Here is a 27729-nt window from a genome sequence, read left to right on the forward strand (position 1 = left end):
GGGTTTTGTCATCATTACACCCTCCACACCCACCTTAATTCCACTGGCCTTCAGAGGCTCAGTTCAACACTTGTAAAACAAAATAAAAAACCAAAACACACACTCAGTCTCCAGCCCTAATTCATGCACTGAACAAGACCCAGTATATGAACTGCAAGAGACATGTAATTTCTGCAGTTTAGAGAGCTCCAGGGTATCTATGCAAGCAAGATGCAGACTAGAATTGCATAAGCAGCTGTGAAAAACCTGCATATTAACTCTGCCCCAAAATTTAGTGGTGAACTTCATTCCTATCTTTTCATTGGAGCTTCTAATTTTCCTGTTAATTCTGTTTTTTTTCTCAATTTCAAAGAGTGCTCAACTTCTCTTTCATATACCAGCCCCCAGTCATGGAGCATTCTGATTTCAACTGAAGTATGTAGAACCAAATTGGACTGATTTTAAGAAAACCCAAACCCACCAAACCAAACAACCAACCAACAAAAAACCCAGGGGTAGTTTCAGGAACAAGAATGTAAGTTAAAGCCATTACCTACCCTTTGATGCTCTGGTATTTTATCCCAACTAAAACCTTCCTCTTTTGGGGGATACCATTGTTCTCTGCAGTGTCATGGCCCCAGATAAGAAAAGCATATTGGGTAATTAAGCCAGCTCCCTAAGGACTCAGACAGTTTTTGTCCTGTAGTCAAGGCACAGCTAACCCACAGTAACACAGTAGTGCAATGTTCCATCGGGATATTTGATAGCATGTAATGCACTGTAGCTTCTGAATCCACTGCAAACATCAAGGTACATACTTTTATTCTTAGATATACCAGATTGTAAAAGATAGGTAGAAGGAATTTATTTTTCTTCGCCATTTTTATTCTCATTTCAGGATCTACCTTAGCTGAAATGTGTATCCAATACAATCTCTTCCTACATTAAATTTACACATGAATGTCAAGTTATCTTCCCAAGTTTAAGTCACTGTAAGTTATGTTTATTCATTGCAATAAAGTATCATAGAATACCAAGTGATACTAGCAGCAATCCAAATAACAACTGGTTTTGCTCCACTAGAAAGATGTTCAATGTTCAGTTCCTCTGAATAAATGTTTAACAACTTAATACAGTTTTACACGGTCATAGAAAGGGAGGAAAACATTCTGGCAGAGTCAAAAACTACCATTAGATTCACATGCTCAGAAACAGGAGATGCTCTTTTCACTCCTACTCAGTTGCTTTTTATAGCCTTAGCATTTTCTGTAAGCTGACAACGTTATCACAAGAGAAGTTCTAGTAAACTCAGGATGTTTGGCTGTACACTCCCAATCCCCAGCTGGAGTACAGTTGTTGGGTACTCGGAGGGAAACTAGAGGTTACTGCTGTCTAAACACGCATCAGCTCTCACCTGGCTGCCGACAAATAGAAGTAAACCTTTAAAGCGTTGGGAAAAAATGGAAGAAAAAACCCAAAGTTCTTCCCCTGTCCCTTTTCCCAACATCAAGACAGGATTTATACTGCTACAGAAAGGAATAAAGGTAAAAAAGTCAATGTTCATTACAAGAAGCAATGATGAAGAGTGGTGGCCTTTAACTCATCTCTCATGTTTTTTGGGAACATGATTCAGGTAACAAAGGTGTTGAGTCTTCTTTCATCAAAGACAGGTTAGCAATTCCAGTCTTCTGAGTTTTCTGTTCAGGGAGCATTGTAAGTAATAGTGAATGTACACTGTACTTTTTGATGAAGAACATTTTAAAAAGAAATAAGATGCTGAGATGGAACAAGTCTGAGGAACAGCTGCCACTTTTATTGTGCACAAGGGAGGGGGTATGTGAAATGTATCACAACCTTAGAAGAACGACAGATTTTTACAATATCTTTCTTTACCATAGCTTTAAAAATCAGAGCATGCAGTATTTAATGTAATCATCAATATCATTAGAACCTCAGCACTTGTATTAGTGACCTGCTTTGCTTTGCTTCCCAACAGTTCCTTCCTTGGAAAAACACACACTAGTAGCTCAGCACACGTGAGCTACACTTCAAAATCCCTTTGATTGTTTTATTCTCCACATGAAACTATTGAGAGTTTTCCTGTTAAACCTGATAACTCCACAGTGATTTATCCTTTCACCCATTCTGTGATATCTGAAGAATTCACTTCATAAAATACGTAAGCATTCACAAAAATCTGCAAGCCCTGAAAAGTTATCCACAAGCAGTATGTTCGGTTTTAAGATTTAAAAAAAAAATAATCGTATTTTTATGACCCTCTAGAAAAATCTTACTTTAGCTCCACAGGCATAACCTAATTTCTATCTTCCTATTACTGCTAGAGTAACACAGAACTGTGATCTCTAAACTCAAGGAGCAATTGTTCTCTATTTTAACTGCATCACTTCAAACAGCATTTGAACAAACTGAGGTAGGCAAAAGGCTGAAGCGGTTACTATATTCCAGCTAGGAATTTTCAGAAGGCTATACAAACAGGTGCAAGCTAACCTCAAAACACATTTGGCTGATAAAATAACTTTGACAGGTATCCCCATCTCATCAAGTTCCATGTTCTGAGGTTTCATAACAAGTACTAACAAGATGCAAGGACAGAATTCAAGTTGCTGCAGTAAATCCCTCCCCCAATTTTTTTTCTTCAAGTGGCTCATAATAAAGTCTGTTCTCCAAATTTTGTATTGAAAAGCTGATACAAAAAGAAACATGATCCTGCACTCTTAGATAGTCTGTTAAACACAAATAATACTAGATTCTCCTAACTAAATTCAGGCTAAAGTGAGATTTAGACTGTTAAAGCATTGCCAGTATATTTTACTTCACTTTGTAATAACAGTACAGCAAAAAGCCCACAATTCCACCTCCAGCTTCAGTGAACAGGGAGACCATTACACCACAGGCAGTGAGAAACACCCTCTCCACATTTTAATGAAAGTAGGAAGACATCAGAAAATGCACTGTTTTTTAGAAACATGTAAAAACTTACAATTACTCCTTTTTCAGTCTACTTTTAAAAAGCAAGTACCTTTAGAGGTTTCATACTTATACTTTAAGAAAGCACTATTTCTGACAAGAGTCTTTTTTGCACTATACAGAGTGCAAAGTAACAGATTGCAGTTGGACCACATAATCAGCAGATTACTCTAGTTACAAATCTAAACAGTTCTCTTGTCTCTACCTACATGACACAGCTGGCTAGTTCTTAAGTTCCAAAATTCATTCCAAGTTCAAAATTGCCATAAAGTGTTGACAAATTAAGTTTAATTGTATTGACACTATTGGAAGAACTAGAGTAAAATGAAAACCATTCAGACTTCTGCACTGCACTTCAACAGTATTAACATCCAAAAGTTGCTACACAAATGCTCTTGCAAAATCACAAAATGATTGAAGTTGGAAGAGATCTTTGGAAGCCATCTTGCCCAACCCCCTGCTTAAGCAGGGAAATAGCCAAGAACAACTACAAAGCAAACAGATAATTTGTAAAATCTAAGATCTACACTTTCTGAAACAATTTGATTAACACAGTTTTTCTGAATATCAGTTCTCAGATGAACTGTCTACATATAGATCACTTTGGGTATACTTGAACAATAAGGCTTTTTCCACTATTATTTTTGGGGTTTTAGGTTGTGTTTCTTTGAATGCAATCTATGTTTCGTTCATTAGTGTCATCTTAATCTTGCCCACAGTGCTCTGTACCGCAGACCACTGTGGAGATTATTGCCACATGAACTGATTCCTTCCTAAATCCTTTAGGAATAAAAGAATCTAGATCAGAAAGAATACACATTAAGAATCCCAGTAATCATACAGGTAACTCTCCTTAAGCTCAGAAGAATATACATGTGCAATAGTATACGCCACATACTCAATGATCCAAACCTTGCATGAGCATGAAGGCAGCAACTGCTCTAAGAACTGAACATCAAAACCTATGAATAAAACACCTAGGAACATCCACTAGAAACATAATGCAAGACAGCTATCTGTGCCAACTGCTTAGTTTTGTTTACTCAACCACAGATCCTCTACAGGGCCTACCTGAACATGCCCCAACACTTTGGAGAATTTATGATTGTACATGCTTCCCTTTCACATTCTTCAGATGGGGAAAAAATAATGAGGGAAACCAGGACCAGAACGTGAGATAAATAAGCTTGGTAGGTGAGGGTCACTGAAATCAATGTCTGTTACACAAACATTGCAATAATGCACACAACACACCCAATCTTTTCTTCAACACACTTATCTTGTGATAATTCATAAGAGGAATTAATAGAAGAATAGAGATAGAAATCTCTGATACATTTATTAGCACTCTGAAGAACAGAAAGGAAGTTAAAAAGCCTACAGTAAATATTTATTGTTTCTAAGATTGTTTTCCTTGAATAGAACAGGAAAACAAAGGTAGAGATTTTTCTCTAATGCAAACAGGCAAGATACCACAGCTGCTAAACCAGTTGTCTTAGCTGAGGTGGTGTTAACTACTTTGTGCATGTTTGCCACAGATGCCTAACTAACTTTTCTTTGCATCAGTTTCACTTAAATCCTTTCAAAACCAATTATTATATACTAAAACACGTGCTTACCAATGAAAATACAAAACACAAGTTTATCAGGAAAAAAAAAGTTTAAAAAATTAGTTTTGACCCAACTATTTTTGAATATACTAATAGTTTTACAGATGACAGAAACACATTAATGTAATTGCTTCCTTTGGTGTAACATGACATTACTGATGGTGTTTGAAGACTCTAGATAGGGGATTTTTGTTGTTGGCTACACCCTCCCCCCTGTTTTTCTGTGGCCAGAATAATGTTACCACATACATGCTCTTTATACTGAAAGCAACCCTTCACTTACACTGTCCTTCTAATTCCCACCAAAGGGTGTGTCCAGCAACCTCAGCTCCTCATTTAACACCTTTTACTTTTTATGATCTTCCAGCACAGACTCACTGAAATACAAAGCCTCGAGCATGAAAAGTCTTCATTAGTAAATTACACCATATTGGTCTCCAGAAGTGGTTGACAGCTGACACATGATGACAAACATTTATGTCAATCTTTACGTGCCTACTGAAATCAGCTCCCAGCAGTCTGCCAGCCCAGCGCTGCCCAGCAGTGACTGGGAGAGCACTAGTTAGCATGGCCAAAGGCACACAAGTTGACAGTCTAATGGTATAGAAGAGTTTAATAGTATAGGCAACTGAATTTTTTGCATAGCAATGCTCTCAAATGCCATAATTAACACAGCCAAAGAGAGCAGAACAATTCAAGGGACATATTAAAAGTTAGTCTCAAGATTAACTACTTTGTGGATTCTTGGTCTGCCCCTCACTTTTCTTTTAGGTGCTGATACAGGACACTTGACTGCAGCTACAATGTTGAAAAACTCCTGCAAATTGAAGAGCGAGCAGAACAGTAAAACTCTTTATCATCTGCCTAAACTACCCTGGTTCTGATTAGACTACACAGTCATACACAAAAGCCATAAACTCTCAGGAGAACAATGATTATGTACAATTTGAAAACGACAGTTTCAAGAACTAGCTTCTCCTGTTATCTTTAGAAGTCCAGATGCCACACAGAAAAATAAAAGAAATATCCAGCTTGAACACAGACTGCTGGCAAAGCCTCTAAGTGTACAGAGCACAAATGAAGATACACAAAAGAATATGTCAAATAATGTGAATATTAGTCCTTTTTTAAAAAGATTTCATTCAATAGTTTTCTTCTCAATTTTGTTTTTCTCCAGCAATTAAATAAGAAAATACCATTTCTAAAAGCAATTTGCTTATATTAAAAAAAAACCCTTAATCCTTACCCAGAATCAGCCAGTGTGTTTTTTAAACAGCAGGTAATTTTTGAATCTTTTTTGCATCTTCATTATTCAGAATGACTTAAATTATGGTTATGATCAACCAAGAACCAGAGAAAGCTAAACCTTACACAACACTTCTCAAAAAAGAACACATTCGGTAACTAAATATTAGTAACAGGCAAAAAGCACACAGCATCAGCATGTTTTAAATGGTGACATGCTTATATTTTCCAATCGTTCAAATCTTTAGAATCTCATCTGCTTCTCAGAGCTGAAGCCTCTGAATTGTCAGCCAGTCTTCAACACTTATTTATCGCTTTACTTTTAATTAAAACTACTAAATTAGGCAGTGGAGTTCCATGAACTCAACAGGCCTGACTGTCAAGTAACCTCAGAAAAGGAAGCCTGGCTGGCTCTACCTATCTGATGTCACTAGTGAAAAGCAGCAGCAGTCTTATGTAGCTTTAGAAACTCCTCCACATCTTTTTCATGGCATCACATCTACTTTACCTGTCAACTCTTAAGAGAAGTTGCTTTTATTCTATTTGAATAGCACTTCAGACCACAAAAAATAAAACTGACGTGATAAGAAAAATGTCATATCATTCATCTGCCCCTTTAGAACAAGAAAATTTCTCCTCCTCGTTAGGCTTAAAAGCATCTGTTAGACAATGTGAATAAACTCGAATCCAGCAGCAAGCCAATTTACTGTACTGCTTCCCTGTACATGTCACTGTTAAATACTTTTCAGCTGTCATTATAGCAACCAGCTAAGTCACTCAGGGTAAAATTGCAGGTGAGAATTTCCTCTTCCCTTACAAATAAAATTGCTCCAATGAATTGAATGCAAAACAGAAAATCTGGCAAAGGAAACTTTGGTTATTATCTGGTTTGTAAATCTAAAGCAATTTTAATGTAATAACCTTTTTTTAAATACCCTGAAGTTCATATAAATTCTTCAGAAAACTGTGTTATCACTGGCTTTCAGTAATAAATAGCACAAAAATTAAGGTTAAAAACATAGCAAGAATAAGCATATTGCATATATATACACAGACAAACGATACCAACCTTCTGAAGGGAACACTGCAACCAAAATCATCATTTACTTCGAAAGAATGATATTGCAAAGAAACCAAACAGTGGTTTCACTAAAATGACAAACTAATTCAAGTCCACAAAAGGCAGCAAACCCCAGTCATCCCAGTACAAAGCAATATTAATTTGGTGTTTTATACTGGTAACTGAAAAAGTTACAGGAAAGGTAAAGACACCAGACTGAATGCAACGCTTGCATGACATAGGTGAGGGAAAAGGACTATAGAGAACAAGGTCATCAAGGATTTTTTCAACAAGTTATTTCTCGTTAAGGTTCCAGAACTATTGTCCTAGGGTGACTTTATGATGCTTGTATCCCCAATTGTCTGTTCTGTGTGTGCTGTATGTTGAGTTCTGTGCCTTTAAGACTGGTTTTGGGAGTGAAGCCGGGAAAGAAGAAGCACACGGTTTGTTTTGAGAAAACAGTGTTCACTCCTCCACATTTTTTCTCGGGATAGTGTTGTTTGTCTGAGGCACGGACAGTGGCTGGAGAGAAATCTTTTTTGCTTTTAGTTAGTTTAGCTAGCTGAGGCAAAGAAGCTTCCTGGACTGGTTGTTTTTTTGTTTTGTTTTTTTTTCCTTTTTCTTGGGATTGTTTGAACCTACTCTGGATTGAAAGACCCAGAGGAGCACCGGGGAGCTCTCACCTGTGGCCCACCAGGGCCTGGACCTCCAGAGGGACAAATAAGGGACTGACCGAGTTGAGCTACACCCACAGCAAGGACTTTCTCAATTTGCCATCTCACTCCAGAACGAGAGGTTTTATGGTTTATTATTGTTCATTCTTTATGCTTGTGGGCACTTTGTTAAAGAAATCGTTTTTTCCACTTTTGTTCAAAGAAGTTCTTTTCCCAGACTGGCTGAGGGGAGGGGCCTTTTGAGTCTGCTTCCTGGAAGGAACCTATTCGGGGGTTTTCTCCCAAATTCGCCCTCAACCAGGACAACTATCTACAAAGTTATTGACAGAACAAAAACCAGCCATCATTAAAATGTGTTTTTTTCAGAGCAGTAATAAACCTTTTAGCTGAATTCTCTTTACGGTTAGAAAACTAAGGTTGTATCACTCATTTTGTACACTAACATGAATACATACTGGTCCCAGCCCTGAGTTGACACTGTGACAAACAGCATAAAAGTTATCACAAAGTAAGATTAAGCTAATAACAATGCAATATTATAGCACGGACATAATAATGTCTGATCTTCCAAACAGCCAACACTAATCTGTTTACTTATCCCTCATCTTTAGCAACCTTTAAGTTACTAGAGTAAGTAAGATTGTCTAGTGAAAGAAAACACAAAATACTTTATCTCATTAAGAAGAAAGTTTTCCAGAATCTGACAAATTGGTCATTGAACACTCCTGTGCAAAGCCAAAATCTGTAACTTTCTTAAAAATATATCTGTAGGTATTAGATGCAATAGATTTCACTGAAAAATAAAAACACACTTTAATGCTCAGTCTTACCTCAGCCCATTTAAGAATACAAGTCATGCAGAAGGTATGACTGCAGTTCTCAGGAAACCCAATCTCTTGCTCTAGAAGGCAGTTCAGACAGATGGGGCACGTGTTGCCATCATACAATAAAGTACAACAGGAACAGCATTCCTCCTTCTCTTCACCTGGTATTATTAACACCGACACTTAGAAGTTTTGACAGTTTTAGAAACAAAGTCCTTCTAGATTTAAATAATAAAGAAGTAAGAATTCTTTCAAGTGTTCCTCTGGCCAACTTCCTAGCTGCATTAGACCTGAAAACCTGAATTCAGCTTGCTTTTAACTACAGAAAACTGTGTTTCAGGTGAAAAAAGCTAAGCAACTTATTTCATAGACTATTGTACCAGTCTTTGCCATTAAAACAAAGGGAAGCTAATTACAGGCAGCATCACAGTGTTTCCTACTGATTATTAAGTCATTTAGACATAATTCTCCTAAGTTCTTTCGCCTCGTGTGTTTGCACTCTCCCCATGACAAATTACACCAGCATATTCTATATTCATTATCTCACAGACACATGGTCTACCTTACTTTAGTTTTTCTGTCTTAGAACTGTTTTAATCTGAGTATCTTCAAATATTTACCTAATCATGTACATTAAATAAAAAATGCTCCTGATTTTGTTACAGTTAAAGTGTTTTCAGAATACAAAAATGTATGAACTTTTCTTCAAGAAATTTTACTCTGAATTAATCATTTTCTCATTTTTGTTTTGCTACTAGAAGTTAACAAGTAAAAACAAGAGAAGACACAGGAAATTATGGGGGGCCAACGCCAAATATTATGAGATAGTGGTTATCTTTACACAACTTCTTTCAAAACAAGCAGCATACTGATTGAGAGAACAAATGAAAAAAATCAGACCTTTACAGCTTGAACATGAATAATATGCTTCAATATTTTCACACATACAAACTTTACCTTCCATGTCTCCATGCGTCTGATCCTCAGTATCTTGAATACATTGCTTTCTGTTCTTCATCTTACAAAATGAAATCTGGAAAATAGAGAAGCAGTTCATTTAGATTGCAACTTGAAAATAAAAAAAAACCAATGAGTATTCTCCATTGTAGAGTAGAAATACATGATATTAGAAGGGATCATTTAGAATGTTTGCAATTCATAAGTATCATTATTACTGTCTAGAAACTGATATTTCTATGTCAAAATTTGCTTTTGTTCAACAGATGCCAAGGTTTTGCAGTGTTTTAAGACTACCACTGGTGCTTTTATTTTTAAAAATTAAACATATTGCTAAGTTTCCATGCAAACCACCCCATGCAACACTGCAGTAACACCTGCAAACTGCCCTAAGCAAATAGTTGAAGCCACAAACTTTAAACTCAAGCATCAGATGAGCTGGTTGTTTCACAAACCTAGAGTCATCATACCAGTGGCAAGCGAGAAAAATTAAAGCTGCTTATATTTGTATGACAAAAGCAATAAGGAAATAACTCAAACTATTTGCACTCAGTAAAACCTGTAGAGAAATTTGTGTCAAACAAGGGACAGGTCACAAGCACAGACGCAGTGGAGTATCATGAATGGGGATTCATTTTTTATCTGTTCTGTGAAGGAGATAGTAGAGATAAAGTACATCCCAGTGATCCACATCACAAAGCTTGAAAGAATTTGACCCTGCATAAGAAACAGCAAGTATATGTTCTTTGGAGGCTTACTTAAGACATGTAAAATAAAACACACTTGAAAAAAAAGTATCTATATCTCATTTCAAACTCCTGTAGTCACAGCAGAGATAATATATACTCAAAGCTCCAACCCAAGCCCCAGAGGGAACAAGGTTTCTTCAAAACTATATGAAGCTTTAAAAAATACTAGTATTTAAAAGGACAAACTAAAACTTCAGAAGACATTGAAGAAATCAGATTATCAAGATCTGCTACTTAAGCATCCAAATCTGAAACAAACCAACTGAGGTTTACTCTCACACTTCAACACGTTTGCTAGACAAAGCAGCAGGACAGAGCTGAAACTGCCACAAATGCACGCCTCAACTAAGTTTCCTCCTATTTCACTCAGAAACTACAATATTTTCCCTTTAACACCAAGACATCCAGAAGAGGAAGACACATAATTTGCTTCCCCAAACTTTTCTTCTGATCAAGTCTTTATTGCTTGATCTTGGCAGCAGGAAGTGTTTTAATGATCTTTTATATAGTAAGAAAAGCAACTGCTGCACAATCCCATCACATATACTTTTCATTTTCTTAGGCAACCCAAGAAATCAGGACTCAGATCTGTGAGTCTCAAAACACGGACAGTTTGCTAAATAAGTGGTCAAAACTGTAAAACTAGTTAGCAATCTGTCATTAGAATTCAAAACGGCTTCAATTTTCCTGCTAGAAATTACTTTTTGATTTCCCAAAGGGAACATTGGAATCAATCCAGCTGAGGGTAGGGGAAAGTGAAGGGCCAAGGAAAGAAAAGCCTAGCTTTAAGGGATTTTCCCCCTACACTGGTATCACATTTTTATATCTAAAATTATTTCAAAAGATATCATTAATACATGGCATCAACTGTAGGCTGGTTACCAGCACTAACACTAACACTGACTGAGTTGCAGCCAATGCCGTAAGATACAGGCAAGCTCTGTTGGCAAAACAACCACTGCCCAGACCTCCACCGTTTGCAAGCTAAGCAAAAGGAAACCCAACCCAAGTCAAGCTGCTCCTTTAAAATTTAATGCCTTCAACAAGCAAAATCTGAATGAAATTAGGACAGGTAAGACCACCAAAACCACGTTTGAATTCAGGAGATTGTGGTCTGTTGCTTTCACTCTGATTTGCACAAGTGGCTTTGGCCCTAGAATGTGTAAATCATGCAGCAGTGTGTGGTATAGATGTTTTTATACATAAAACATAAGAACATCCCTTCTGCTCTACATCTTAAAACCTCAGCAATGCTTTGCAAAAGCAGAAAATTCCACAAGCTGTACTCAAACATCTTTCAACTCTACAAGTCCCAGGACACCTTAAAGCTGAGTCAGTTTCAAGACAAGATCAAGAATTCTGCACTCCGCATACATACACAGAAAATTATTTAAACAGACACAATCTAGACACCAAATTAAGGAGTAGCTTTTGAGTTCACAATGATTATAACAGAGGTCCAGAATTCCCTAAAACAGATAGCAGAAACAGAACACAGAAGCTCTTCAAATTTGTTTTTCCCCAGAAAGAATAACCTTTTATTCCATTGTACTCATTCAAGATACAGACATCCCAGAAATTCTGACACACCTCCAATAATTAGAAAAACAGAAATCCTAAAATCCTGACAGAGTATCAGTAAATCCACAACATACAGCAACTGAAAACATCTATGTGGTGTTACCCCATCCTTCTCACAAGCCTATAATTTAAACAGATAGTGAGTAGTGCTAATGCATTTCACAGATTACTTTGCACAGCACAACTTTTGTCAGTTTGACATGGCATTTCACACAACACAGCAGAGGAATTTAATACCACAGAAATTTTTATAAATAAAGTAAAAGAAATCATCAAATTTTACACACTATTTAACAAATTAACTTGGAAAAGACTGCTTTCTCCACTGCTTTAAAAGGTGCACCATAGGCATTAGAACAGCAGAAGAGTCAACACTGGACTGTTATTAAATTTATATGATTAAAAGCAGACCTAGGAAAAGAGAACCTGGTGATTTAGAAAGAGCAGACAGCATGGAAAACAGAATACTTATTTTTCCCAAAATGTGACAAAACAGCAACAAGCACTATACTATGTTTATGCTGTATGCTGACAAAAAAAACCCCAAAAAAACAAACAAAAAAAACCCCCCACCAAAAACAAACAAACAAACCCCCCCCCACACACACACACCCCCCTCTCCAAACCCTACAGATAATCCTTCCTAAGAATGTCTAAAGACAGCACAGCGTTACAGCCAAGATGGTACTTTTCTGGTGCTGGTACATTCTCAATGGGATTACCTTCTAAGAGAAATGTCTTTCTTTATTTCATATTTGACAGAAACTCAAGGGTATTCTAGTATATTAAACTGAGAACAGTGATCAGAGACACTAGCACAGGTACACAACACTACCTCATTTCCCTGTTCTCTTAAAATAATCAAATGCTTAAGTTTCCAGGCTATTCTTCCAAGGAAACGAAATTCCTGTTCTTGTTTTCATGGAATGCATCTGCCAACCAAAGTGCTTAAAGAAAGTTTGCTGTAGATTGTGGTAATACATTTGACACTCTCCATCTGAGGAACACAGCTACATAGAGAACTTTAACTCCACAAAGCAGAGTAGAGTGCCATGCACACATTAAACTATTTCCTATATCACAAAAGTACAAGTGTGATTCACACAAACTACTTCATACAACTCACAACCTAAAAATGCAGATGTATTTCAACACTAATTCATTGTGCACATGGAAAGAAAAGACTTGGTCTGTTCAAAGTCATGCCTCTTAAGTTCTTAATGAATCTATTATCCTAAAATCTAAAATAGACATAGAAAAAGCATTGGATTTAAAACATTACAGAAGCCTAGTTATAAGTGACACATGAAATTAGCACACGCCTCCTTTTTGCCTAACTGCAAGACAAAGTCTTTAAAAGCATTCTTTATGCCCAGTAAATAAAATGCCAACAACTAAATACACTCTTCCTAACTCTCTAGAGACTCATCTACACAGAAGTGCCCCAGTTCAGCTGGAAAGGGGGATGGAAATCAAGAACACACGCAACAAGGTCTCCAATGAGAAAGTGCAAAACGATGTCCAAGATACCTTACTCATTTCTGCAACAGATTTAACTCAGGAAACATTTGTAATCGAACTTTCAGCTTCTTAGATACATGTCGCATTAATACACAGAGTAGCAACTTATTTTGACTGTTCTGTTTCTATTAAAAATATTTTATTTTAAAAAGGACTTGGGGGACTCTTGGTTGTGTTTTGATTTTTTAATAACTCAAGAAACAATCAGTTTCAATTATGAAACAACAGTCAGGCATATATTTAGTACACAGAATTTACTTGCTTAATAGACAACAATAACACCCTTTACTCCCATCAAAATTTTGGGCAGTAATAGGTAGGACTCTGCTTCTCCCTATGCATTTTCACAGTCATTAAGAAACCTGGGAAAGGGGTTTAAGCTGCTCCCTCAGTAAATATGTTTTTAAAAGAAAACAGATCTCAACAACTAGACACGTTTACGAAACCAGATTTTTGTTGGTGGTGGTCTTTGTCATTGTAGTTTTAGTAGTTAAAGGCAGAACATGTATCCTCTGAAGTTCCTCATAAAGGCTCATCCTAATCTCTGGACCATTAGTGGGAAAATATCCAGCTGCTGATGAATATTTTTAAACATTTTGCCAGAACTTTTGTGGTATCTAAGAGGTGGGCTGAGAAAACACTTATAATTTGCCATGGTAGTTGAACATTTGAAAAGCTTTTGACCTACTTGTATCACTATGTCTAACACAATACACTCACCAAGAAAAAGAATAGAAAAAGACCCCACATTACTGGATATTTGTCTAAGTACATCAAGAACCTTCACAGTTGTTCTATTTTTTATTTGGAAAAACTTCTGATTTGTCAGAAGAGCCTGGAAGGTAGACTTGCTTCAAGTGACAATTGAGTAATGTTGTTTGTCCTTCAATAAATGAGGGCTACATTGAGAATCTGGAAGCACTTATCCTGGATTTTCTCTTTTGTGCAGTAAAATCTCTTGGCCCAGCACATTAGTGAGAATACAACCAACGGTGACATTCAAAAGCAGGCTTTTAAAGAGGATCTTTACTCTTTGTAAGCTCAAATTGCACCTTGTCTGCATTCCCAAATCAAATGCAATGGAATCAACAAAGATGAGAAGAAAGAAAAAGACTAGTGCTATGTCTTGGGGAATAAAGAGAGAAATCTTTTTCTATAGGTGTTTTAAGCCTATTCATGTAGATCCAGTGTCTTGGAAAGAATCACTGCTATTCAGGCAAGAAGATACTGCTGATTTAAAGACTCTTTCCAGACCCACTAAGAATGCAATTACCCAAAAGAGCTGAGCTAATCTAACAGCTTGCTGCCACCCAAAGAAGCAGCTACGTTTCTCACCACTAGTGGTGGCGAGCAGACTCACTAAGAGCCACAGGTGTCCAAAGACATTGCAAGTGACAGAACGAGGGAGGGAAGACATTAAAAGGCACTGCCCCTTTTGGCAGTGGTAAGGTGGGAAAAAAGCACAGACTTTCTTGTCAAACTGCACCCCCTTCAAGGACACAGCAGTACCCAGCTAGATCAGCTGCCAGGTCCATGAAAATGCAAGGTAAAGTCACTGGAGAAAACTACTGAGCCAAATGGCTAGAACTATACCATACTGAACAGTACACTGCTGTCTGTTGTTCTTCCCCTTCTCTACATTAAAAAAAAAAAAACAAAAACCCCAACATACACACAAAAAGACCCACAAAAAAAATCTACCCAAAGCAACATAGTGGATACTACCCACAGATTTTCCACAATCTTGCAGCAAGATAATGACAGGTACACTTCAATTAGAGATGTTGTGGCTACAGCTATGTCCCTGCTAGAATCAATGATTTCATTTTTGTGGCCCACTCAACAATAACAATGTGAATATCAGCTGCAAACACTCACTCATGTCCAGTCAGCACTGGACAGGACAATACCATAACAGCCTCCTAAGCAGGGAAGGCAGGCACAACTCCATCAAAATGTGCTTGAGAACTGCTGCAGTGACTCAGATGCAGTGACTATCATTTAGTAACCTGTCTGACCATCCAGAAAGTCAAGAGTTTTATGGAAGACTTGGAACCTTACAGTGAACACACACACAGAGTAATCTCCTTCCTGTATATAATGTTTATAAACTGTCTCAAAATCTGCAGTACAGACCTTTTCTTGTTAAACCAGTGGAACAGGCAGTGTTCCTCAATGAAGTTTAACAAAAGAGTACCTGCAAGACTTACGCAAAAAATAAGAGTAGTAACAAAGATGCCATTTAATAAGACCTAACATATTTGAGAATATTCTATAAACTGCGGGGGACACCATGTCTTTTACAGAATGTTGGGTGTCGAAGTGCTGCTACAAGTCAGACAGAACTCCAGAGTTTTGCAAGCAAAACACTTCTGTCCACTGGACAGTGTAAAAAGGTAGCCTAGCAATGTCAGCTGTACCACTCCACGTATCTGTGCCTTGACAACTTCTGCTGATCCCCAAGTTGCTTTAGCATTTCGTGATTATTAATTGAAAAATACTTTACTCATCATAATGAGTAATACTTTTCTCATCATGATGCTATTCAATGTATGTAAGGGTGAATAACCAGGTTCTAGATCTACTTAGAAAAGTCACTATCCAAAAAGCTTCACTACAACACAGAACTAGACAGATTACCGACCTGAAAAAAAGGGCAACTTACTTACATTCCAAAACTTGTACTTTGCTGTCAATAGCTCTTAGCAACAGCATGGAGCCCATATAATGCTCTTCAGTACAAACTTACCAAAGCTTTAAGAAACCCAAACTGCAAAGATTTACTACCCAACAGATATCAACAAAGTTACTATCACTAACAGGAACCTATTAAGGAACTTCCTAACTCCCTCTGTACTGGGAAAGTCAAACATGGGAGAAGCATCCCTTCAACCTCAGAATCCCAGTCATGCAGCTGGCCTCCCAATCTACCAACTTTCATGTTCCTTCCCTTCCCCAAGTAACCAGTTCTCATTAGTTTTTAGCTAGCAATAAAGAAAAATAAGAATGTAGGTTGCAGAAGAGTAATAAGAAGTAACAAAATGACAGTCAAAAATCTTGTACTAAAAGTTAACTAGTAATGAAGCTATCAGTCTTCAGCAAAATTTCAAATCCCATCCTTCCCATCTGAAGAAACCATCCAAAAGAACAAGCCATTTTATAATTTTTAAGCTGTAACTAACTTAAAACAACATCAGGCACCAAAATTTGTGAAATGCTGTTATCACCCCTCCTTCCCCACAAAGATGACAAACATGGGATGGCTGATTTGCCCAGACTCAGGAGCATCCACATAATTACTGGGACAAGCCATATAAAAACTGATGCTTCCAGCAAACCACAGAAGCTATGACGTTTGACCAAAACAGCTAGAACCTCAAATACATATTAATTCTCTTTGTCAAAAACACACTGAAGAAGTTTTCCCTGTTTTCATCAGCTCTCACCATGCTACCACACAAGATGGAGCCCCATTTTCTGAGGAAGCTCTTGAAGAGCTGGAGGAAAACTGATCAAAAGCTTGCACAGCAGTTAGCAGTTCTGAGTATGGTGCTGAAGTAGTTACTCCACTGGCACTGATGGGTAATGAACTACAGGAGGCAAATTTCATTTCTCATCTTTCTGCATGTCTGCTATAAAACACTTTGTTCCACTAGGATGGATAGCAGAAGTTTAGGATCTCCTGTGAACTCGTTTTAAGGTGATAATAAACTGTGTACTCCAGCAGATTTCTCCGCAAGTCAATGTACATCAATTATCCCCTAAGATTTTCAGTATCTGGCAGCAGCTGTGAGGTTAGCTCATAAGAACACATGACATTACATGTCAAAGTATAGCTAAGTGGCACCTCTAAACTATCAGTATGTTTCAGGGTGACCAGTGACAAGTGAAATGGCCGTGTTTAGGTAAATTCAATTTGCAGACCAAAAACTAGATAAAGCTAAACTCGTTAGTCAGCAAGGAACAGAATAAAAACAGACAAAAAAAAAAAGGCACTTAGGGGAGTTAGTTGTCACAGTGCAGCTTCATTTGATTCAAAGTATATGTTCCCAGCTGATCAATCTAACCTGTAATTTAAAGTTATGCTTGTGTCCCAGCTGGCTCTTTAGTGACACTACTCAAGTGTGTGAGAAAAGCCTTTCCTACTCTGCAAGAGGACAAATTATGTTACTCAAGCTTCTGTCAGCTCTTGACAATGCAAAAGCAGTGAAGGCAAAGCCATGCAGCTTCCCTACATGCTAAACCAAGGTAATTTTGCAGGGTAGCTCCTCATTAAGTCTGCACTGATAACACTGCTTTCCAAAGATGTTCTGAATTATATAAGACAATCCCAGACCTAATCTTTACAGATGTATACAGCTGGGCTCACAATAGCCATAAGGAGGAAACATTCATTGGAGCTGTAGTTAAGTCCCTTGGGAAAAAACAGCTTCATTTATATAGAAGACAGGATGAATAAAACCTTCTAAAGGCTGATACAAGGTGATGAAATGTGTAGTCACAGAAATTAAAAGCCCACCTTATTTTTCTTTCCAAACCAGTATTTTCAACAAAATGCAATGTGCATTGTGCTGCTGTTTCTCCTGTGCATGCATGTGTATGATAAGGCTCTCAACAGAAGAAGCACAACACCACAACCACCCCTGTAGGAAGAACATGTGTTTGCCACTGGCTAAGTCACATCATTTAATATCCTGATAACAAAACATGTAAATACTGTAGTAATTACCATAATACAAAAAATATGGAAGAGAAACCAGTGTACACAAAATGTAGAATTCAGTACTTAGGTGTTTCGTCTAAGTAGTCTGTGACTAAACCAGGTGAAATTGAGATTTACAAATAACAGGAACTCATTAGGCATTAGGTACTATTGTCATAGTGCACATGGTTCAAATCAAACGTGCTTAAACTCAGGACCTTGCCTTCTGCTGCTCAGGCTCCTTAGTCACATGCATACTTCTGCAGCTGGAAGGAATAGCATTACATACCAAAGTCAGCAAAAATGGCTCAGCCATTTCCAAGAACAGTGGTGGGTTTTTTTAAGTTCTTTTTTCTAGCCACTTGGAAGCACTAGTATTTTCATGCTTTCCACCAAAGAGCAGATATTTGGCAGTGGGTCACAGAGAGTAACATGCTTTCCACACACGTAACCCTTCCAAATACAGCCATGTCACAGATCTGGGGGGAAAAAAGTTTGCATTTAGTCAATAAATCTTTGCTAGTCATTACATTTAATTATTCTACCCCATAAACTTGATCTGTGCTTAGCATACACAAATAATTCGAAGTTCCTATCCCACTGCTACATGGCACATACAACATTCCCACAAGATGAATGAGCATACTTCAGCCAGTGCTATGGCAACACAGCAGGACTTGTTGCAGTCAACTCTCTGATGTTAAAGAAACTAGAAAGACCATCTTTATTTTTTTAATGCCATTCTAATCATACCCAAGTAGCCAGACTCAAACATCAGGGATGCAGGAGCTGAACCAGAAGACCTTGCAAAAACAGAAGCAGAGAAGATTAAGATCTTTTAACAGGGCAAGGAAAAATGATGGGCAAACCCGATGGAGTAAGACTGAGCTCAAATGAAAAGCCCAGGGGCAGCTGCAAGAAGCATATTTAAGATGCAAGAAGTAATGGGGAAACAGAATGAGAGTGGTAGGTGATTAGAGAAGCATCTTGAGCTGTAGACAAAAAGAACAAATGTAGCAAAGAAACAGCATGCAATTGTCCAACTACAGACTACCACTATTTTTTCTTTTACCTAAACCACAGCAGCCATATTTTTTAGCCTCTGCATGTTGAACCCCTGCAAAATGAAGAACATTCTTCTAGCAAAATTTATGCAATGCACAGGCTTCCCTATAACTTTATGGTTTAACTTACATGGAAAAAAAAAAAAGGACTACAGAAGATTGCATAGAACGCCAGAGACAGCCTTGATAAAAATATCCTGATCTTGAGTCCTCCATTAAAAGCATGCTGTTCTTTCATTTGAAACATCAAATCAAGGGTTTAGACTTGTGTCATGTTCATGACAAGTTCATCATTCAAAAAAATAGTATTTCTGCAAAAAGAAATTTCAGATTACAAGTAAAATATACAGACACTGAATCAAAAACAAACAAAAGAAAGAAAATAACATCCCCATTTTAAAGTACATTTTTGCCTCTCTGAGGTATACATTTTAAAAAAATCACACTAGATAAAAGCTATGGTGTCAAAAACACAGTCCTCAAGCTCCTTCTTGGTTTGAATAACAGCATTTCAGGTCAAAGACCTACACTAACCTCTTACAAAACCTGAACAAAAAGAGATGTTGTAGTTGTGGAAAAACAGTTTGCGAAGGATTGATGACTACTATAATAATTTTAAGCGTAATTGTATTGTGTACAAAATCTCCTACAATATCTGTAGAATAACAATGCACTGGGTGTCATTTCAGATGTAGCAGAGAGATGGGGAGTGAGCAGTTTCAATTTCTGTTGATCTTGTTTTCACAGTCTTACTCAGCAATAACTTTCAAGACAGTTAAAATAAAGTTAGAAAACTCCAGCCAGGAATGGGAGACAGGTAATGTAAGAAAAGGTCCTTCTTCACACAAACAGCAATGCAAAGAAAGGTAACACAAACTACTAATGCAAGATGGCAACCTCAGATCTGAGCTTGAAAATACAACCTGAACTCCATCACTTTTCCTTCCTTTCCTTCCAATTTGTGAAGTGAGTCTAATAGATAGTCACGCTAATCGCTTTTTTGGCTTCACCATATACATAGCATCAAGAAATTATCTACAACACAACAGTACTTTATTGTGAATTCTTAAGCAAGCAACATTGCCTTTGTTATAACTGATTATTCTATGCCATTGCAAACCTACAAAAAGAACTTAAGCTTTCCATATCAATGCTAGAAGTTCCCCACAATGAGGAACTCCATTGTCATTCAAAGGTTCTTGACAGAATAACAACCACAAAATAACCACTGGAACCCACTAACTTATCCAAGACTTGCATAAGGTACCTTTCCTGCTTGGGCTGATGAAACTGCATCCTAAAAATCACAACTGCATAGGTTTAAAGAGAAGAATATATTTTACTGTCATTGTTATAGGTATCTTTATTTGGTAACATCTCTAAGCCAAAACTCCAATGAGCCCTAAGGCTCAAGGTAGCTCTAACAGATTGCTTTTCTCCACCTGCTTCATAGGACTTCCAATTAGTTTTTGTTACACCCATCTATCCACAATGGTCACTATCTCTTAGCTAACAACTGATAAACCAAGAATGTTTTAAAAAAAGCAGAGCTGCATATAGAAAGTCCTTATTCAGTAGCTATATGAAAAGCAGAGGAGAACTCCATTGCCCCTCCTATGCCCAGAACTGCTGAAGTTACTCATTCTGAATAGTGAGCAGGCCAATTAAGATTGCATGCCTACCTTCATATTCTACCTTCACCTTCCAGATTTTTAATATCAGTTCAACTCATTTTCATGTAAGTGTCTCCATCTCTCCTGTGGCATAGCAAGAAAAGCACAGTTTTCATTGCTCCAGTTTTGGTCTTTGTTGCTATCTAAAGATACGGACAGAGATGAAGACTTCTATCAGACACTGATGACATAGAATTTCACATTCTTTATTACTGCTGGCAGTCTAACAAAACCCAGGTAGTAAGTAGAGAGATAACAAAGGTTAAATCAATTGACATTTCCAAGCAATTTCGTACTAGCTTGAAAAAGTTTCAAATATCGCTAAATGCATCACTAAGGTTTACTGAGTAAACTAGTACCTGTGAAGGCAGATCACAGTTAAGCAGTACTTTCATCCCTAACCATTGCATTTTAATGTGAGTTCATCAACGCTTAAATTAAAAAATGCATTAAGACAGACATTATTATTAGCATCTTTTAGAAAAAGTGAACAGATACTGCAATTTACGACACGATTAGGCTTTAGAAAACACCTTCAGGAAGACATTTCTACTTCCCAATTCTCTCTACATATTCTTTTATAAACACACATGCAAAAATCTGAAGATCTCAGAAAGTTAAGAAATACCACCAATCACAGAACCATAAAATTAAAATGTTACTTTTTAATTTTTGCTATGACAGAGTACTCTTGAGTTCAAATTCCAATTCTGTTTTCTTGTGGAGGAAAAAAAGAAAGAGCAATACTACCATTTCATCAAAATAAATTTGTGAGACAGTGTAACTTGCTAATAAAAAGATAAATAGGTGAAAATACTCATCTTAGCACAACATACACAAATCTAAGATAGATGTACAATGCCTACACAGGTGTCTGTGTAGTTGTTTCATGAATAAATTAAATGCAGTATTTTGATCATCCTTTGCAAAGTCAATTAGCAATTTCCCAAGTTTAGAAGTGACAGCTTCCACGTTTAGTAATATTGAATTTGTTTCTCCAATTCAAGGTCTTTAGGAAACTTGATGCATTGCAATAAAAAGGAATAGGAAATTTAAATTCTTCAAGAAGAGGCAGCTTTCTCTTTTGTATTTCTTTTTTTTAGTATCATGGTTTGACACTGGCTAAATGCCAGGCACCCATAAAAAACTATACACACTTTCTCTTCTGCTATAGTTGAGCAGAGGAGGGGGAAAGAAAAACTGAAGAGCTCATGGGTTGAGAAAAAGATAAGGAGAAACCACTAAAGGGCAAAATAAGCTTAAACAGTATGAGGAAAATATATTAGCAGAATTCAAATAGGATAATGAGAGAACTAAAATAAACCTTTAGAACACATTTTTCCTCCCTCCGGCTTCTGCTTCCTTTCCACCAACAGTACAGAGACAAAACATGGGAGTCTTTAGTCAGTTTGTTATTTTTTTAAAAAAAAATCTTTCTTCAATTGACTTAGAGAAAGGAGTTTGGGGTTTTTTTTCCACTGTGCCATGGTGTCCTCTCCATGGGAGACAGTTCTCTGTGTACTTTCCTAGCATGGTTTTAACTCACAAGTAGCAGTCCCGCCCAACCTGCTGCAATGTGATTTCCTCCCACAGGCGGAGCATTTTCCCACTACTGTTTTCTGTGGGTCATTAGTTCATGGGGTGTAGACTTTTGAGGATGAGTTGCTCTACTTTGGAAGCAAGGGTCCTTTATTTCTGGAAGCAAGGGTCTTCTCTCTGTTCGAGCCTCCCACTAGGTTTCAGCTTTTCAGCCTCTACTTGCTCCAGCATGAGCACCTTTTCTCATGAGCAGCAAGTGGACCTCTACATCCCCATCCCACACTTCATGAATTACAGGGAAACAGTATGCTGTATTATAGTCCTCACCACAGCTTGTAGAAAAACTTCGGCCTTGATGCCGGAGCACCTCATCCTCCTCCTCCCTCCTTTCACCAATCTTAGTGTCTCCATGTTGTTCTCCTCACACGTCTTCATCATTTCATTTTCTCTGACTCAGAAGAAAATTGTTTTTTGTCGGTTCGTTTGTTCTCAAGTTCTATCAATTAAAAAGTTCTTGTAGAGTTCTGTAGTGCTGGAAGGTTGATCCCGTCTGGGCTCCACATCGGGGAATTGCTCATCATGCCCCTTGCTGTCGGCCACATGGTCCCCTCCAGCACCTTGTGGGCAGCACCGGCCACCATGGAGCTGGCTCCATTCAGCGCCTCTCTTCATGCGGGGCACCGAAAAGAAGATGCTGCCACCTCCTCTGCCCTTCTGCCCACAGCACAGCTGGTTAAAAGCAGCCAAGCACAGTTCACTGCAGTCCGTGCCAAGATAGCCCCGGCTGCACGGATGCTCCTAGTACTGGGTACACACTGGTCCCATTTGCGTGGTCCTGGCCACACAGCCACTTGTGGTGCTGGGATGACCCCCAGCACCAGAAGAAAAGAGAGTGCACACAGTTCTTTCTTTTCTAAAATATGTAATCACCATTAGAGGTGTTACCGACTTCTCTAATTGGGCCAGCCACTATGTCTATCAACAGAGCCTTCAAGGATTGGCTCTGCTGGACATAGTAGAAGTTTTGAGGAGCTTCTCTCTCAGAAGTAGGCTTCCTCCATGGCTTCCTCTGCCCCCACTAAAAGCCAGGCTGTATTAAACCAACACGGTTGGTTGGTTGTTTTTTTTTAAAGCTCCCAACAGAGAAAAACTACTTTCTGGATCTGGTGTGGGGCACTTAAATACAGATTATGCACATTCAACCTTTGAGAGCCCTTCCAAGGCATCACCCTCATCATGCCTTTGGTGCTTCACCAGAGCCAGATGCAGAGGGGACAAACCTCCCAAACAGAATGGTTTGAGACAGCAGAGCCGCAGCTTTAGCTAACAGAAAGGTAGAGTCACTTTCCATCTTCCAGCTACAGCCCTCCCCTTGCTACTTCATGACTAAGAAGTAGCAATGTTCCTGCACAAGAGAATCAAGTAGTTCAGCGTATAAAAATACAGCAACTTTCTTGCAAATTGTGTCCACATCCTCACCCAGCTGGGTGAAAAGGGATTAAACAAGTAGGGAAGATATAGTATCACTGCACACAGACCCTCTCCAATGAAGCTCACTGCCCTTCAGGGCAAGGTGGACTAGTACACACAGATGAAACAAAACGTGTCTACACTGCTGAAAAGCCATGAACTAGCCGTTGTTTGGAAGTGCTCTAAAGAATATGCACTTAAGAGATCTCTGGCACTGATGAGCACAAACGATGCTTAACACTGCATCTCCAACCTGTAATGAAAAAAGGCAGAAAAACTGGACAATGTCAAGATTTATAAAATCTACTTCAGCCTTAAGGAGTTTAGCAGATTAACCATAACCATTTAAGAATTCATTCAGAAAAACTGGTAACAGTGCTTGACAGCACTGAATAGTCAGTTTAGCCTTCATGAGGAATTGCTCTATATGTTTTTATAGGTATTAACTGGAAAGAAAATTTTTTCTCCCTCACCTTAGACTGTTGGCAAAGAAAATCTGAACACTGAACAGTGGACTGACAAAAAGCCAGGCTTCAAGAATTTTGGTGTAGGTATGGTAAGTCAGCCCTTCAAACTTTTACCAGCAGTGTTTTTTTCACCCCTATTAATATAAAGTATGCTTAAATACATCATTATTTGAAAGAAAAAATACCCTTTAATTACTATATAAAGCCAACTTAAGTAATTTAAAGTTTTTGCACGGGTTTTTTGGTACTCAGGACAGCAAAAGACTGAGAAGATTCTGCAAAGAAACCCTGTACCAGGATAAAACCAAAAACCAATAGATGTATGTAACCTGAGAAGAACAACCATGTATGATGAACAGAACCATCTACACATTCTATAAAACCAGGGGCTAAAAGCCATGCAACAACTGCATCAAACTACAACCAGTTGAGAGCACAGAGAAACTCTTTATCATTTAGATGTTTCCAAGGCAATAGATGACTAACTGGAGAATAAGATAAACTTACAACTGCCCATTGGGTCAAACTCAACAACCCTCACACATGATGGAGAACCATAAAATCATGGCCAAAGCACTCACCATATACCTGGAAAGGTGTTTCCAATGGTGGAAACCATTGGAAATCTGGTAATCTGAATACGAGGTAAACTAGACAACCCAAGATTACTCAAACCATTCTCTTCCATGACCATTTGGGAGAGAGAGATTTTCTCACACAGACACAAAGTTGTTGCCTGCTCTGCTTGTTCCAAAGCAGACTTTGAGGTCAGTGAAGCATGAAAAAAAAAAAGGATATATTTCTTATGTGTGTAATTTGTCACTCTGAGAGTTGACACATCAGCAAATGTGAACTGCTGAAAAGAAAGCTTCAAAAGATTTAACATTCTGACTAAAAGTCTAAAGAGCCTTCCCCACCTACAATATGTCTCATCTCAGGAAATCACAAAATCAAATACTGTATTCCTAGAAATGTTAAAAAAAACACTTGAAAAAGTACTTGGGATCATTTCCAAGTATTTTCCATGCCACTGAAAAGGATGCTATCCATTTATGTTTAATACTATGAGTTTCTAAATGCAGCTTTTCCAGTTAAAAAAAAAAAAAAGAGACATGGATTAAATTATCACATATAATCAACCAAATAACAGCAAATTTTTGTCACTCTGTCATTTCATTTAAGAAGCGTACTACTTATTTCCGCTAAGAGCAAATGAAATCATAACAAAATGACTCTCCCATGTGTAAGAGTCTGAATACCTGCATAGTAAAACTTTAAGTCAGATTATACCTAAAACTGTAATCCACTGAAAAGAAAATCAAAAGCCCTCAACACATTAGTGATCTACAAACTTAAATGGGCACACAGTTAGCTAGATTTCCCTTTAAGGTTACCAAAGCTATAAAATTACAAACTTAAAATAGCTGTTCAATAATCAGGGACATTCCAATCAATTATATAATAATTACTTAGATAGGCACAGCCTTAACTGTCTCTTGACGCTTCATAAATAACTCTTTGCCAACAGCACCTAGTTACTAATACTAAACACACGGTAACTACCTGGGCTTTCTCTCTGTTATCTCGCTCTTCCTAAGAATTTAAAACTAATTAGTAGTCTAAGAGGAAAACATCGTGAGAGGGCGGGGACCAATTTTAGTCCTAACAATACTGCTTTGTTTTGAAGTTATAAATGTGGAGATGGACTGTCAAAGATGAGTTACATTTCGAGCGCAAGCTAATAATATTCTTTAATACTCACCAAAGGGGAAAAAAAATAAACCAGGACACCATGTACTATAAAACACCAGAACTCGAGATTATCTCACTGGCTCGGTAAATTGCTTCCAGGCTCCAGCGCTCCCCTGCGCAACTTTGCTGATGTCTAAGTCGCGATCACACAGCAGCACAAAAGCAGAGCCAGGCTTTGAGCTGAGCCTCTCCGTGCAACTTCCTCCACAACTCTAATGTCCCAGAAGCCGCTCCTCCTCCAAAACCCGCCGGTGTTTACAGCTCCGTGCGCCCGGTCGTGCGCCCACCCCACCGGGAGCGGAGGGACGGCGCTGCTCAGTGGGTCGTATCTTTGTTCAGCGCCGCTCACGGGTCAGCGGGCAGGGCTGCTGCTCCTCCCGGTGCGGCTTCACAAAAGCTTTCGGCACGGAGGGGGCCGCGGGTCGCCCTGGCCGCCCCGCTTTGTTTCCCCTCCCGCCCCAGGGGGGCCGGCGGGCACGGGAGCCGGACCCGCGTCTCGCTGCGGCGACAGAGCGTCAGCACCGGGCCGGGCCGGGCTCCCGGTCGGCGCCACGACGCGGGCGGCGAGGAGGGGTGGGGAGGGAAAGGAAGAGGGGAAAACGCGGCCAGAGCCGGCAGCAAACTCCGCCCCAGCCCGGCGGAGCGGCGGGAGCGCCCCAGCCCGGCGGGCTCCGCGCGGGGGCGAAGGCCCCGGCCGAAGCGGGACTGCAACGCCTCCCGCCTGCCCTCCCGTCCCGGCCCGCCAGCGCCCGGCCCCGGCCCGCGGCCCCGAGCACTTCCCCTCGCCGCGCGGAAATTCCCGACGGAGGCGGCCGGCACCGACCGCCGCGCTCACCTGGCGCCGCGACGTTCCCTGGCGCGGTCTGTGCCCCGCAGGGAGCGCCGGGTCCGGGTGCGGATGCCCGCGCCCCCTCCGCCGCCTCGGGGCTGCCGGGGCTCACGGGGCCCCGCGCGCTCAGCGCCCGCCGCGCCGCCACATGTCCGCGCGTGGCCGGGAGAGCGCGGCGGCAGCGCCGGCGGGGCCCGCGCGGGGGCGCTGCTCGGCTCCGGCGCAGGAGGCGCCCTGGCGGCAGAGAGAGACGCCTCCAGACCGCCCCGCGTCGCGCCGCCCCAGAGCATTATGGGATAGGTCCTCCAGCACCGCCTGGCGGGGAGGGCGGGAGCGGGAGGACACGTGACCCGGCGGCCCCTCCCCGGCCGGGCGCCAATGAGGTGGGGTAGGCGGGGCCAGGGCGGGGCGGGGCCGCGCGCGGCGGGCGGGGGCGCCCTCTGGTGGCGGCACGGCGGTCGGGCGCGGCCGAGGGGCAGGCGCGCGTCTGGAGACGTCATCTAGCTGCGTCGCGGGGCACGCCGAGTGCGAAACATATTTTTATTTTATTTTATTTTATTTTATTTTACTTTACTTTACTTTACTTTATTTTACTTTATTTTATTTTATTTGTAATAGTAGCATTTCAATCCAATTAGGCAACAGGAACACTGGCCGAAGCCCTGTGACCACAGGAGTGTGTGAGGGGGCACCGTGAGTCCGGCCCTGCAGGGAGAGGAAGCAGTGCCTGAGGGGGTTCATGCTGGCTGCCGCCTGTGGCCGCATGGACACAGTGACGTCTAATCCTCTTACATTTCTATAACCAGTTATTTTAAAAGCAGTTTGCGGTGGTGTCTTACGTCCTCATTATGGCAGACAGGAAAGCAGTTCAGTGCAGCAGCCCCTTCTGTGCGCTGGCCCCGTTACATCTGCGTCACAGCGCCGCCAGATTCTCCGCCTGCTGGAGGCTTCCCCACACGGGCTCAGAGGCGGCGGAGAGCTGGGAAGCGCCTTGGAGAGCCGAGCCCTCAGCTGAACCCCCGGGGCACCATCCTGCCATAGCAAC

The 27729-nt window shown here is 39.8% G+C and overlaps 1 protein-coding gene across 3 annotated transcripts in view; it reads right to left on the minus strand.

Annotated features, from left to right (window-relative positions):
* Positions 1-26837, minus strand: part of SCAF11 (SR-related CTD associated factor 11) — a 51349-nt gene extending 24512 nt beyond the window's left edge. Inside the window, exons 1-3 of one of the 3 annotated variants that reach the window (XM_066183137.1) lie at positions 26691-26837; positions 9338-9413; positions 8387-8541 (exon numbers count right to left, since the gene is read on the minus strand). In XM_066183137.1, coding sequence (XP_066039234.1) covers positions 8387-8541; positions 9338-9398 — 216 coding nt within the window. In that variant the 5' untranslated portion in view covers positions 9399-9413; positions 26691-26837. Of the gene's footprint in view, positions 1-8386; positions 8542-9337; positions 9414-18179; positions 18320-25865; positions 26092-26690 lie in introns of those variants that run through there. The other 2 variants (XM_066183138.1, XM_066183136.1) reach the window with 2 other exon arrangements.
* Positions 26838-27729: the final 892 nt, after the last annotated feature.

This window comes from Chamaea fasciata, unplaced genomic scaffold (genome assembly GCF_029207755.1).
Source record: "Chamaea fasciata isolate MVZ Bird 193981 ecotype frontalis unplaced genomic scaffold, bChaFas1.0.hap1 SCAF_5, whole genome shotgun sequence".
Taxonomy (NCBI): domain Eukaryota; kingdom Metazoa; phylum Chordata; class Aves; order Passeriformes; family Sylviidae; genus Chamaea; species Chamaea fasciata.